A 14706-nucleotide genomic window follows, 5' to 3' on the forward strand; every position below is an offset into this window, starting at 1 on the left:
CGCTGATGCTAAGTCCAAAGTATATATTCCTGGACTTATTCGGGCGGTCCGCACAGCCTTGGTGATTGAGGACGAAGTTCCCCCAGCGGCTAAGTCTAAGTATGCCTTTTTCAAAGATGTGAAGGGCGATGCCACAGTCTTTCCTCTACCGCAGAGACGCCTAGCGGTGGCTTATCCGTTCGATAATTATTTTGCTAAGTGGGAATCCCCTCCACAGGTGGATTCTCACGTGACCCGTCTTGTCCGTAGTGCCACATTGCCGATGCCATCCATGTCCTCCCTTAAAGATGCTACGGACCGCAAGGTGGAAATCTGCCTGAAGTCCGCTTATTCCCTTGCAGGGGGGGCAGCACGGCCGGCTATGGCCATTTGCTGGGTTGCCAGAGCGATGGAGCGCTGGGCGGATTCATTAGAGGCTTCTTTTGATGCCGACTGACCGGCCGAACAGGCGGAGTTGATTGGCAATCTCCGTGATTCGGCCACCTACATCAACGAGGCGGCTCTAGACATTAGTACTCTGGTGTCTAGAATTTCTTCAGCAGCGGTAGCTGCTCGTCGCACCTTGTGGCTGCGATCCTGGAAGGCGGACGCAGATTCCAAGAAGGGTCTGGAAGCGTTGCCGTTTACCGGAGAAGTTCTCTTCGGTCCGGATCTGGATAAGATTGTGGCCACACTGGCGGCAGCCAAATCGGCTTGTCTCCCGTCGGCCGCTGCTCCTTCTGGTTCTGGACCATCGTCCTTTCGGTCATCTAGGGCCCAGGGCAGGCCCAAACCACAGTCGTTTCCTCGACAGGCTGGCCCTAGGAAATCGGTCAAGCCCCGGAAGCAGGCATGGAGTACCAGACGTCCGGCCCCCAAGCCAGATGACAAGCCTGCGGCCTGACGGTTCGGGCCTCCCTTTGGGGGATCCCAGGGTGGGAGGCCGCCTGCTGCAGTTCGCCCAGTGTTGGTCGGTCACTACGACGGACACTTGGGTTCTCGAGGTGGTCTCCCACGGGTACGCCCTCTCCTTCCGGCACAGACCCCCGGCTCGATTCTTCACCACGGGTCTACCATCAGACCGGAACAAGGCTACGGAGCTGCGGAAGGTATTGCACACTATGCTCCAGGCTGGAGTTATAGTGCCTGTTCCATTCTCCCAGAGGGGCCAGGGTTTCTATTCAAATCTTTTTTTGGTACAGAAACCCAATGGGTCGTATCGTCCGATTCTCAACCTCAAAGCACTCAACAAGTCTTTGCGGGTACCGAAGTTTCGGATGGAGACCCTACGGTCCATCATTCTGGCGCTGGAACCTGGGGACTACATGGTGTCATTGGACATACAGGACGCTTACCTGCATGTCCCTATTCTTTTGCGCCATCAACAGTTCCTCAGGTTTGCAATCCGCAGCGACCACTTCCAGTTTCGGACGTTACCTTTTGGCCTGGCGACAGCACCACGTGTTTTCACCAAGGTGATGGCGGTCATGGCGGCTTCTCTGCGGCTGCAGGGAGTCCGCATGTTGCCGTACTTGGACGACCTGTTATTGGTGGCGGGATCTCCAGAGCTCCTGTTACGCCTCTTGGACCTGACCATTGCCCTGCTGCAACGGCACGGCTGGCTAATCAACTGGCAGAAGTCCACTCTAATCCCGTCTCGGAGGATTCTGCATCTTGGAGCCTTAGTGGACTCGGGACAGCAGAAGATCTTCGTGACGGAGGACAAGATCTCTGCTTTACAGTCAAGGGTGCGCAGTTGTCTGCACAGCCGCCGGGTGTCTCTACACTCGGCGATGAGGTTACTGGGCTCCATGGTGTCGGTGTTCGACATGGTGGAATACGCCCAGTTTCACTCCAGACCTCTGCAGCACCTGATCCTGTCAAAGTGGAACGGGCTGCCTCAGTCTCTGAAGTCCCAGACGATTGTGTTCACCCCGGAGGTTCGCCTGTCCCTTGCTTGGTGGTTACAGACGACCCACCTCAGCGAGGGATGTCCGTTCTGGGTTTCAAATTGGGTCCTGTTGACAACGGACGCCAGTCTTCGGGGCTGGGGAGCAGTTTCGGGTCCACATCTGTTCCAGGGCAGGTGGACGCCGACAGAAGCGGAGCTTCCAATCAATATCTTGGAAATCCGTGCGGTCTTCAATGCTCTCCAGCAGGCACATCGGTTTCTCCAGGGTCACCCGGTACAGGTCCAGTCGGACAACGCTACCACCGTGGCCTACATAAACAGGCAAGGAGGAACCCGAAGCCGGGCGGCTCTGGTAGATCCTGGTTTGGGCGGAGCACAATCTTCCGGCCATATCAGCGGTCTTCATCCCGGGAGTGCTCAATTGGGAGGCGGACTTTCTAAGTCGCCAGGACGTTCATCCGGGGGAATGGTCCCTGCACCTGGACGTTTTTCAACTACTGGTGGACAGATGGGGTCTTCCAGAGATCGACCTCATGGCGTCCCGGCACAACAACAAGTTGCCGGTGTACGGGTCTCGCACAAGAGACGAAGGGGCGTCTCTGGTGGATGCTCTGTCCGTCCGGTGGACGTTCCGGTTCGCATACCTGTTCCCTTTGGTCTCCCTTCTTCCACGGGTAATCCGGAAATTCAAACAGGAAGGAGGGACGCTCCTGTTGATAGCTCCCGCGTGGCCCAGACGGCACTGGTTCTCAGACCTTCAGGGTCTGTCCGTGGACAGTCCTCTGCAGTTGCCGCTACGACCGGACCTCCTGTCTCAGGGTCCTTGTCGTCACCCGGACCTGACTCGGCTGTCTTTGACGGCGTGGCTGTTGAGACGGCCATGCTGAGGTCCCGGGGGTTTTCCAGCTCTGTGGTGCGTACCATGTTGCGAGCTCGGAAACCGTCTTCCGCGAGGATATACCATCGCGTGTGGCATACGTTCTTCCAGTGGTGTCGACCGAGAGGTTATGCACAGCGGGAGTTTCGTCTGTCTCGGATTCTCGCCTTCCTGCAAGCGGGACTAGATCATGGGCTTCGCCTTGCTTCTTTGAAGGTACAGGTTTCGGCCCTGTCTGTCTGGTTTCACCGTAGGATTGCTACAATCCCGGATGTGCGCACCTTTATGCAAGGTGTTGTCCGCATTCAGCCGCCCTTTGTTCCACCTGTGGCGCCTTGGGATTTGGCTGTGGTCCTGAGGGCTCTCCAAGGACCGCCGTTTGAACCACTGGGCTCAGTGGATCTTAAATGGCTAACAGCTAAGACTGTTTTCCTTCTGGCTATTGCTTCGGCCAGACGTGTTTCTGAGTTAGGGGCTCTTTCTTGTAGACCCCCTTTCTTGGTTTTTCATGGGAACAGGGCAGTACTCCGCACTCGGCCCGAGTTTCTTCCCAAAGTTGTTTCCCAGTTTCATGTTAACGAGGAAATCGTTGTTCCGGCCTTTAACTCACCGGGTCTTTCCGTGGGTGAGGCCTCTTTGGATGTTGTGCGGGCCTTAAGGACTTATGTTGACCGCACTTCTTCGTTTAGGAAGTCGGACGCTTTGTTTGTCCTCTATGGCTTCCGTAAAAAGGGTTGGCCTGCTTCAAAGCAAACTTTGGCAGCCTGGATCCGTATGGCTATTTCTGAAGCTTATTTTCATGAAGGCCTACCGGTTCCTCCTTCTCTGAAGGCTCATTCCACTAGGTCTGTGGGTCCTTCGTGGGCAGCTCGACGTGGTGCCTCTGCAGTCCAGATCTGCAAGGCTGCTACGTGGTCCTCTGTCCATACCTTCGTGAGGTATTACAGGTTTGACACCTTCGCCTCTGAGGATGCTTCCTTCGGGCGGCGGATTCTCCTTTCTGCACAGGAGCGTCCCCACCCTTAAAGGATACTGCTTTGGGACATCCCCAAGGTATCCTGTGGATACCCTATGGACCCTGAAGTAGAAAATATGAGATATGGTAAGAACTTACCCTTGTTATCTCTATTTCTACGAAGTCAATAGGGTTCCACAGGACTCCCGCCCTGTCGCACCTGTGCTGCAGATGGGCTTTGCTCTGGTCACCGTTTTTTTCCGTCTCCCTCTGGTGAGAATGTGATTCTTGTATGTGTCCAGATCTTTGTTCTCTCTCTTCCTTCTCCTCCTCCGGCCTATGGCTTGGTAACTAACTGAGATGCCTTGGCTCGGGGGCGGGGTATAGGAGGGGGACCTAGTGCATCCTGGGAGGCTGAAAGCTTAACTCTTTGGTGCCCTGCGACTGACGTCACACCTATACCCCAAGGTATCCTGTGGAACCCTATGGACTTCGTAGAAATAGAGATAACAAGGGTAAGTTCTTACCATATCTCATATTTTTAGCTGTTATAGAGTAACCACATATATGTAGCTGGATGGGGGGTGTTAACTTATTGCGAGGTATTATATTAATAGGGTTATCTCTTATCCATATAGGCCCAACGGTCTCATGTATCAGATGTTCCGCAATCAGTTTCTTGCGTTTTCAATATATCAAAGTAAGTATAAATGCACACATTATATGTTCTCCAGATCTAAGCGCTCGTTCACATCTGACCACTGTTTAGGTCATTTAATCTATTAGCTAATGTTTTTAAGAGTGCAGCACAGTAAAAATATATTTGTAATAATCTGCACTTATTTTGAAATACAGGTATATAGGTTTCCTAAAGCATTTCACCTTAAGTTTCAAGCTCTTTAGCTGCATTTTGTGACCTTTGTGGGTCTGACTTCCTGTTTAAACATAGAAGGGAGTAACACTTGGCACTTGCAAATTTCAGCACTTAAAACACATTTAAAAAATGGTTGGGGAAAAAAAAAAAATGGAAGCAAATTGAATTTAAGTAACCCACATCTACCAGACCTGGCTCATTGTATAAATTGAGCTAGATAAATCACACACACTAATGCTGGGTACACACTTGTCGATATATTGTTTGATCGACGAACAGTATATATTGCGTGTGCTTTGTGGTGTCTTGGGTCTCCATCCATAGAAAATATTTCTAGTGGTCTGTTACCATTGTCTAATAAGAATAATGCTACCTGCAGTTGGGAAGGGAGGTGGTTATAAAATTGCCATAATTTAGTAGAGAATACAGAAGTATTAAAAATGGGGTTAAGATTGCCCATAAGATGAATACTTACTATGGATAAGGTCACATGTAAGCTGGCCATACACTGCACGATTATTGTTCCAACTTGGCCGCTGAACGGCAAATTGGAATTATAATCGTCAAGTGTATGGTATCGGGCGATAATCGCCCGTTAGCGTGAAAACGCTAAAAATCTGCACAATTGTGCAGTGTATTGCCAGCTTTAGATTGTGTGACCAGCAAATGTAAATGAAGGCTTCAGTTGTTTCTAGCTTGGAGATCTGTGTATGGACAAAACTACAATTTCAGAAAAAGTTTTGTTTTAAGTCTCATTTCTTCTGATTTGTTTATAGGCTGTGTTCAATTTCTTCAATATTATTATCAAAGTGGTTGCCTCTACAGATTACGTGCATTAGGAGAGAGAAATCATTTAGACCTTACAGTGGGTAAGTAAAAGGATTTGTAATACAAGACCTGATCCTGTATATCCCATATATGTTCAAGGCCTGTACAATTAGGTTCATAGATGAGAAATGTAGTGCTAAAGAACAGTATGAAAGTGCAGGTTGGATTAGTTTGCTGTGGCATGTAATACATTTACATCTAGGATGTACATACTTATAAGAAGACACAAATGTTAAAGCATAGTCTCATTATTTTGAGGCTCATTAATGATTCACAAGTGACCTATGTACTTGACTTCACAACTACAGTGTCTTCAGCCTTAGTACGTGGTAGTCAAGGGAGAGCGCCAGCAGAGCTGGATACACATTAGACAACTTGGAAATGATGCAATGTTGTCAACGATTTCCCTGGAACTCCCAGACAAACGATATGGTGCCATACACACTGTGCAATCTTACCAACGACCAAACGATATATTGTGCGTCGTTAACTATTTCCAAATCGTTAGATCAATAATGATATATCGTTTGCTTGCGACCAACTTAAAGATTTCTGCCTAAATTTAAATAATGGGCTGTACTATGACACAGATGCTCACACAGATCAGTGCGATCCATGCATCTGTGTATAAAAAAGCATAAGCGTAAAATATATATTTTTTAAATGACGTGGGGTTTCCACCCTAAAATCACAACCATCTCCGGACTTTTCAGAGCCAGTCCTGGTTGTGTAAATACGGGGAATAAAAACATTGGGGTCTCCTGTATTTAGCACAACCAGCACTGGGCTCAGTGAGCTGGTCCTGGTTTTGGAAATACAGGGGACAAAATGAGTAGGGGGTCCCCTGTATTTTCCATAACTAGCACCGGACTCTTTCTAGCAGGGGGTATAATGCCACAGCCAGGGAAACCCTTTCACCGTGTACCCCAGCCAAAGCATCCAGGGTTCATTGTGCATAGTGTGGTGAAAAGATAGATGTACTAATATTGTCTTCTGCTGCATTACTGCCTCACAGCACTGAGGTCATGGGTTCGATTCCCACCACCTGTGCAGAGTTTGGATATTCTCCCTGTGCTTGCGTGGGTTTCCTCCCACACTACAAAAATATACTGGTAGGTTAATTGGCTCCCAACACAAATTAACCCTAGTGTGTATGTGTGTGCGCATGTGATAGGGAATATAGATTGTAAGCTCTACTGGGGCAGGGAATGATGTGAATGGCCAAATATTCTCTGTAAAGCACTGCGGAATATGTGTGTGCCATATAAATAACTGGTAATAAATAAACTAGAGGTCCCAAGCAAGCCTCCCCCAAATGCTGGTACTTTGAGAACCACAAGTACCAGCATGCGGGGCATTAAGGGTCCGCTGGTACCTCTAGTTCACTGCAAAAGAAATATTAAATAAACACAAGACACACACACACACACACACACACACCATGACTACATCGTTTTGTTAAAACATACATTCACACTCACGCATACTCACTTCACTACACCTGTTAAAAAAAAAAAAACTACACCTGTTTAAAAAAAAAAAAAAAAATCCATACTCTCCTATCCCTTGTGTAGATCACATGCTCTTCGGTCCATGCAGGCATCCACCGTCTTCTTAAAACCAAAAAACGCCAAGTCGCGAGCCACGGACATAAGTACCGTCGTCTAAGGACGGTACTTCTCGAATTACAGCTCGGCTGCGGCATTTCTCTTAGAAATGCCTGGGCTGAGCATTCATTGGCTGAGAGAGGCGAGTCATTGACTTCAATGGTGAGAACCGCTAGTTACGAAAGGGGACCCCTACATGTTTTGTCCCCCAGGGGCTGGTTGTGCTTTTGGGGTAGGGGGGGTTCTTTTATCACTTAAGCTTTTAGACAGAGGCATGCATGGATCTCGCTGATCTGTGCATGCATCTGTCTGAAGCAGGGTTGTGTCCTGGGAATGCCTGAATAGTGACTGCCACATTGTCCAGGTCAGAACGACATATCCTTCGTTGTTCGGCAGTGCGCACACACTGCACGATAAGAGGGGAATCATTAACGAGATTGACAGATCTTCCTGCATGTACAAAAGATCTGAAGATTCGACCAACGACCCACAGGAGCGTGCATCGGGATCGCGGTAGATTGTACACACTGGACGATATGAGCGATTTGTCGTTCCGATGCGTCGGAATCGGCCAAATAGTTTAAGATATATTGTCTAGTTTGTAGGGGCCTTAAGATGTCCAAAAATGGGGAGGAGCCGATATTACAATGCGCACAGAACTATTGGCCTTTGTCCCATTTGGCACACACACAAATTAGACATACCAGGCCACTGTTCCCTTCCAGGTACAGATTCACATTAACTATATATAATGTATGTGATTTCTAATTTATAGATTGATATAGATGAATTGTACAGTTCTACAGTAGTAGATGTGTTTTATCCTGTAGATTCTGCAGTTAAATATTTATAGCTGCTCTTCCTCATTTTCTAGAGGGGTTTCAGTCTTGGATGTGGCGAGGACTCACATTTCTGCTCCCCTTTCTCTTTTTTGGCCATGTAAGTTTTTTTTTTTCTTTTGTTTGTTTTTTCTATTCAATAAGTAGTGAGTGTTTAGCAAGATGGGAAAGCAGATGGCATAGAAAATGTGTGACATTCAAACATCAGTAAGGCTGGAGAGCTCTGGGAGATGAAGGAATTATGGGTAGAAAAAGTAAAAGGGTGACATTTGTACCCAATGGTAAACCTGCTAGCGCGATCATAACATCACTAGGTAAAGTTATAGAACAAGAATATTTTTCAGAAATAACACACCAGGGTGGTTCAGTAAGTGAGGTAACAAGACTTCTCACGTGTGTAATGTTCTCTGTCATTCTAGTTTCCCGCCAGGCCAGAGCAGGTATTCCTCACGGCCATCAGCATAGTATGATCAGATTTCTGCATCTAAAGGGCACATCACCAACTTGTTGAGGTGTACGGTGATAGTCATGTCACGGAAACAAGTTTGGGGCACTGCCTATTTGACATCTGTGGTGGACGTGCTTGGCCGGCCGGATTGCTGCTGATCTTCCAATGTCTGTCCTGCCATTATCAAAGGCAGTGCACCAAACCCAAACCGGTTTCTGTGTCATGACATTATCACTGTACACCTCAACAAGTTGGTGATGAATTGCAGCTGCTGATGTGCCCTTTATACGCAGAAATCCGATCACGCTACGCATGTCAATGTTTGACCATGTTTCTGCCAGCCCCTCCATCTTACATGTGATGTTAGACAGTATGACTGATATGAGGCGCAGTCTAATGGCCGTGAGGGGAAGCGGTGGTCTACCTGCTCTGGCCTGGTGGGAATTAGAATGAAATAGAGAACATTACACAAGGTCTTGTTACCTTACTTATTGAATCAACCTAAATTATCCATCCATCCATCCCTACCCCTTGGATGATGTCTGTCATATACAAAAATGGTTACTAAATAAGAACTGTGTAGTCAACAGTTTGCTTTATCATTGATCCTGGTTAGGTTACTCACTTTGGAAGCACAGTGAGTAGTAACAGTCAGCTCATGGTGATGTAGGCTGTGTACAGATGACATAAGGAAATGCATAGCTGTGACCATTCATAATCCTCTCTCTCTTATTCCCAGTTTTGGCAGTTGTATAATTCAATCACACTTTTTGAACTCTCTAGACATGAAGCATGCAAGGAGTGGCAGGTATTGTATAAATCTGCATGGAAATGATACGTTATCATGTACGTCTATATGGCTTTAAGTAATGTCTATGTTTGTGGTCCTTGTGGACTGTCATGTGTCACCGCATTATACCTATACATTAGCATAACTTTGCACTTACGGGCAAACATTGCTTATTCTGGCTGTGTAGCTTGTAGTTTAATCACAGACAAAAATCAAATGTAGGAACAAAATTGTCTATTTGCTAAATTTTTTCAATAAAAACCAATCCCAGTATAGAAGCCATTAGTGTGCTGCACAGAAGCAGCCCGCTGGAGGGTGATTGGGATTTGGGGTATGGTAGTAATGGCTGAGTGGCCTAGTGTAATCGCTGGTAGTGGCTGAAACCATCATATCACTTTTCTATAGGTGTAGAGCCAGCAAGTCACACATTTATCAGTGCTTGTTGCAAGTAATCTTATTTAGATTGACTCGAAGAAAAGCTATAATGTATTTATTTGTTGTACTTAAAATAATTTGTGACTCATTGTTTCTGGAGTGACACATGGGAAAGACTATGTGGGAGTCTATTGATTAGGTGGAAGGAGTGAGGGCTGTGATTCATCGTGCTTGTTAATATGCTGCTGCTCCAGCAGGGGCACAGGAACTGTGACACCAAGCTTTGTCAGTCACTCTCCCCTTATGCTGCTGCAAATCTGCCGTCTTTGGCATCTGTCAGGAGTGGTGCGTGGCTGAAGGAGGAGAAGCTGCAGCTTGTGAGAGTACTTGGGGCACACCTAGCTAGAACAAACACCTAGTAGGCTCCACTCCACACAGCTGCAACCAGGTTTGTCCTGAGGGCATTGCATCACGATTGCCCATAAAATTTGGCGTTTTGTAATAAGTGAGTTTAGAGCATCTTTAAACCAGTCAGGGGCATAGCTTGATTGTGAGATCACAGTTGAAGGGTTAGGCACCCCCCGGGGGGGGTAGGAATAGGCAACCACCCCAGAAGGGTTAGGGTGCAGTAAGAGGGGGAGTTAGGCACCCCCGAGGGGAGGTTGGGGTTAGGCACCACTAAGGGGGGGAGGGGGGAGGGATAGGGTATTTGCTTGTCCTGTCGGGATCTTCTCCCTTCGGGCTTCATACCCCTTCCCCTATCAAATTTAAAATCTCTGACAGGCGAAGGGAATAACATTGATTAGCCTGTTACAATGGCACCTGTAAAGGGGAGGGATATATCAGGCAGCAAGTGAACACTCAGTTCTTGAAGATGTGTTGAAAGCCGGAAAAATGGGCCAGCATAAGGATTGAATATGGCAAGTCTTGTGTGATGATCCCGATATGCAGTGGTCAGTACCTACCAGATTTGGTCCAAGGAAGGAAAAGCTGAACCAGTGAAAGGCTCACTGATACCCGTGGGGATTGAAGGCTAGCCGTCTGGTTCTATCCCACAGAAGAGCTACTATAGCACTAATTTCTGAAAAAGTTGATGCTGGCTATGATAGAGAGGTGTCAGAACACACAGTGCATTACAGCTTGCTGCGTAGCCGCAGACCAGTTAGTGTACCTGTTCTATAGTCAAAGGGGCCTATGTAGCCATGGTTTACATACAATTCTGCAGAAACTGCATCTTTGTATCTATCCTACGTACTAATGCTTTATGTATCTATCCCATGTACTAATAGCACAATGTAGGAGATTTCACAGAAATTAGCACTTACGATCTGGCCCCTATGTACTAAATGCCAAAAAACTAAGCTTTTCGGAGTTTAGTACCGGTAGTTTACACCATCTTCAGATGGTGTAAACTACTATTTGCCTATGGTGGCTCCTGGATCAGGAGAGAGATCTTTCGATCTCTCCCCCACAGCCCCTGGCCGGTCCCGGAAGCTGACACTGTGCGCAATACGCAGAGTCAGCTTCCCCCGGGGAAGTCTTTCACTTCTGTGAAAGACTTCTCCAAAAGGCCGGGGAGAGCAGTTAACGCAAACGCTGTCCCTGCGAGTTCCCGGTAGTACATAGCCGGGATATTTTGATCAAAAATGAAAATATTCACGATGAGTCTGATTGTTAATCGCGGCAGTGACACGATTATTAATACATAGGCCCTAAAGTCAGGGACTCAGAATTCCCTCTGTCTCCCCTTCCCAGGTACATGTTCACTGATTGCTCCTGTAATAACTGTTTTTCTCATTTTGTTGTATTAATATTTCACTGTTTTGCCTCTATGGACCGTATTCAATTAGCGGCAAAAAACAGGTGAAAACGCAATTGGCGAAAAAAAACTGTAGAAAAGTTTTCTCCATCCCAGACCAGGCGAAAAAAATGCAAAATCCCTATTTTTGGCTAAAAATGTGGGGATTTCTTTCAGAACCCTTTGGACACCCCCCCTAATGATATATTACCCCCCAAAAAAATTGTAAGTTGTGCACTTTGGCGATAAACGACCACGTAAATTCTGGGTACGTTAAAATGGGTGCAAGTATATTTTCGTGTTGTACAAACGCAAAAAAACCCCTGTAAAAAACGCCTGCTGCGACCGCGTACGATGTTTAAAATACTTCACACTTTCATACCATCCGCCGAAATATCAGACCCAATACATTAAAACCATTTTCAGCTTTTTTTTTTTTTTACCCAAAATTTGCGCGGTCGTTTTTCGCCAAAATGCGCAACTTACACATTTTTTGGGGGTCATGTCCAAAGGGTTCTGAAAGAAATCCCCACATTATTTTTTTTTTTTTGCTTGGTCTGGAATGGAGAAAACTTTTTTCTCCAGTTTTTTTTTTTTTTTTTCACCAATTGCATTTTCGCCTGTTTCTTGGCGAAAAATGGCTGTTTTCGACGCTAATTGAATACGGCCCTACGTCTCTTTAAACCTTTGTTATATTTTAGATTGTATTGAATTTTTATCTAATTGTTCTTCTCATTGTATGGCGCTATGGATACTTTGTGGTGCTCTATAAATAAAATCTTATCATCTGCATGTTCCCAGATTTCAAGATGGTGATAGTGCATTCTGTAGCCAGATTTTACGAGAGTGATCACATCCGCACAGATTATTTCAGGAGATGTGTGTTGATCTTGCAGGCAGTGACTTGTCCAATTATCTAATTACAGGTGTGGGCCAATGTGAAAAGACTCCTACAAAATGTAACTCGCAGGGACAGTGGTTACTGCTGTCCCTGCAAGTTTTATTTAATGCATAGCAGGGATACTCGTATTTTCATTAAACATATCCCTCACAGGATTAAAAGCTCTTCTGCTACTTCCACCTTAACATAACTTGATTTGATATTTGCACTAATCCCTCCTGCGTTTAGAACCATCAAAAAATGATCTGGTTGTGTTTTTTTTTTTAATCACATGACCACAGTTCTTTTTATTTTTCTGATTCAAAAATGCTAAAGATGGTGCTTTTCCTGTCTCTTTCTCACAGGTTTTTGTGCTGGCCATCACTTTTCTCATACTCTTCCTGGGTAACTTTCTGACGACTCTAAAGGTGGTGCACACAAAGTTTCAGAAAAACAAGAACAAGAAACCTTAATGATGACTAGACCTGGATTTGTTGACTGTTACGTAGCCAATGAATTACACTAAAAGGAATCATGCAAAAGCCGTGTTTCTCTCCACCTGTACTAAGGACTGGAAGACAGGCTGCAATCCTCACATGCTGCTCCCTATTTCTCTCTGGGAGAGAAACACCTACACTTACAGGAGTGTAACACTATACATGCCACATGTGGCAGCAACATGATTTGCTCCACTTTCTACCACTTGAAGGTTTTAATGTGCTTATTTGCTGCACATAACTGACAATTCTTGGAAACCTGAGATCCTGTAATAGCGGGCTTCCTGATTCCAGTCTGCAGACCAAGGTATCTGGACAGACGAGTTTAATTACTTTATGTGACTAATGAACCTGCAGGCAACCGCGCTTGCATCCAGATCTGCATTATCTTTTATTTGTTTGTTTTTTCTTCTTTTGTTTAAGTAATTTGCATTTTGAATACTTGAGAAATAAAATGTGAAGAAGGGAATTTGCCTTTAGATAGGTTGTTTGCTGAATGCTATGTTTACATGGATGTAATACATGTTCATGCTAATGAACATGTATGATTTGTCTGGAAAGAGTGCAAAATAAAGAGAACTACACTGTTATTAACCAGGTGTACAAAGCTAAATGAAATCTTGGCTTGCACAGTAGTATTGGCTGAAATATACAGGTTAGTAGCCTGAAATATACGGAACAATACTACAAAGCTTTTTTGTAACATTGTACTATGCGGAAGCAATTATACTTTGCACACAGAGTACCGGGGAAGATAAGCGCGTGGTCGCTGTGTACAGACATCTCTCTCCTTATAATGCATATTGATCTTAGCCATGGCACCCTCCTCATCCTTTGTGTATATAAAAGCTTAACAGTGGAATTTCCTTTAAATTTACATACACATTTTATTAGCAGTAAGTAAATATACCATGGGCGTAAGGATATCCTCTAGCAGGATGCAGAATTTTTCCTTACAAGTATGTACAATCCAGGAGATGGTGCCAAAATGGAAGAGCCAGCTGGACCACATAGACATGCTCTGTTAGATCACCAGTGATTCTGGTTTGATACTAGCAATTTTGTCTCTCCTGCAAGTAGAATATAGAATTACGGTGGGATAATTAATCTGTGAAATGTTAAAGGAAACCCTTAGAACATGACCTTACTGAGTGAGGGTCCTGAGCTATCCTTTCTGTGAAATGATTGATTGTATTAAGGGCATTACACCGTATTATTAAATGTAAGGTGTGGAACGCAAGCTAGCGGATCATTTGACCCGCAATGCTTGCATGACGTCATTCTAGTCGCGATGGCAGGGCCACTCGAGGGAATACCTATGTATCAGGAGAGAGGCTAAGCATGGAACGCATACTAGCGGGTCACATGACCCGATGCACTGTTATGACATCATCACTGCCGCGATAGCGGAAGTCAGCGGATAATTAACTCTCAGGCGAGTGTGATTTAGATCCAATCTTTAGGGTATTTAAGGGGAATCTTCTTTACTATAGCAATGCTTCTGATGAAGGACCCACAAGGGTCATAAACGCGTTAAGCTTGGCTTCCTGTGGCATCAGAGACCATCGCTATTCATCACCTTCTTCAACTGGGGAGACACAGTCCGGACCTGTATCCATCACTCCAGCCTGAATTCCATCTGGACGATTCTATGAGGATTTTGGAAGCGGTGCTGCTCAGCCACAGACAGATTTGTGTTACATGCTGTTTTAATCATTTGATCTTGTAAGTGCATCTTTTTCATTAAATTTACCTTTTATCATAAGGTTTTGCACTATCTTCTTTTTCTGTTCTTGTATCCACCCACTGCTTGGGAGATACTACTGTTGTTTCAGATCCAGGATACAAAACATCTGTGGAACAATTAGCTTATAAGGTGGATTAACCTTGAAAGAAGGACCTCCATTGGACTTTATATCATGTGGATATGTATTTTAGTGGCTTAGGGCCTGATTCAGAGCCGCTCGCAAGCGGCCGCTCGTTCGTTCTGACCGATGTTCGCACATCTGCGCATGCGTACGGATTGTAATACGCATGCGCGAACCAG

General features: G+C 45.7%; 1 protein-coding gene across 2 annotated transcripts in view; it reads left to right on the plus strand.

The window, feature by feature from the left end:
* Positions 1–14386, plus strand: part of TMEM120B (transmembrane protein 120B) — a 54392-nt gene extending 40006 nt beyond the window's left edge. For both annotated transcript variants that reach the window (XM_088449157.1, XM_088449156.1), the window contains 5 exons: positions 4362–4423; positions 5374–5466; positions 7907–7971; positions 9059–9127; positions 12528–14386. In XM_088449157.1, coding sequence (XP_088305283.1) covers positions 4362–4423; positions 5374–5466; positions 7907–7971; positions 9059–9127; positions 12528–12635 — 397 coding nt within the window. In that variant the 3' untranslated portion in view covers positions 12636–14386. The remainder of the gene's footprint in view (positions 1–4361; positions 4424–5373; positions 5467–7906; positions 7972–9058; positions 9128–12527) is intronic.
* Positions 14387–14706: the final 320 nt, after the last annotated feature.

Source organism: Taudactylus pleione, unplaced genomic scaffold (assembly GCF_031769625.1).
Source record: "Taudactylus pleione unplaced genomic scaffold, aTauple2 ptg000479l, whole genome shotgun sequence".
Lineage (NCBI taxonomy): Eukaryota > Metazoa > Chordata > Amphibia > Anura > Myobatrachidae > Taudactylus > Taudactylus pleione.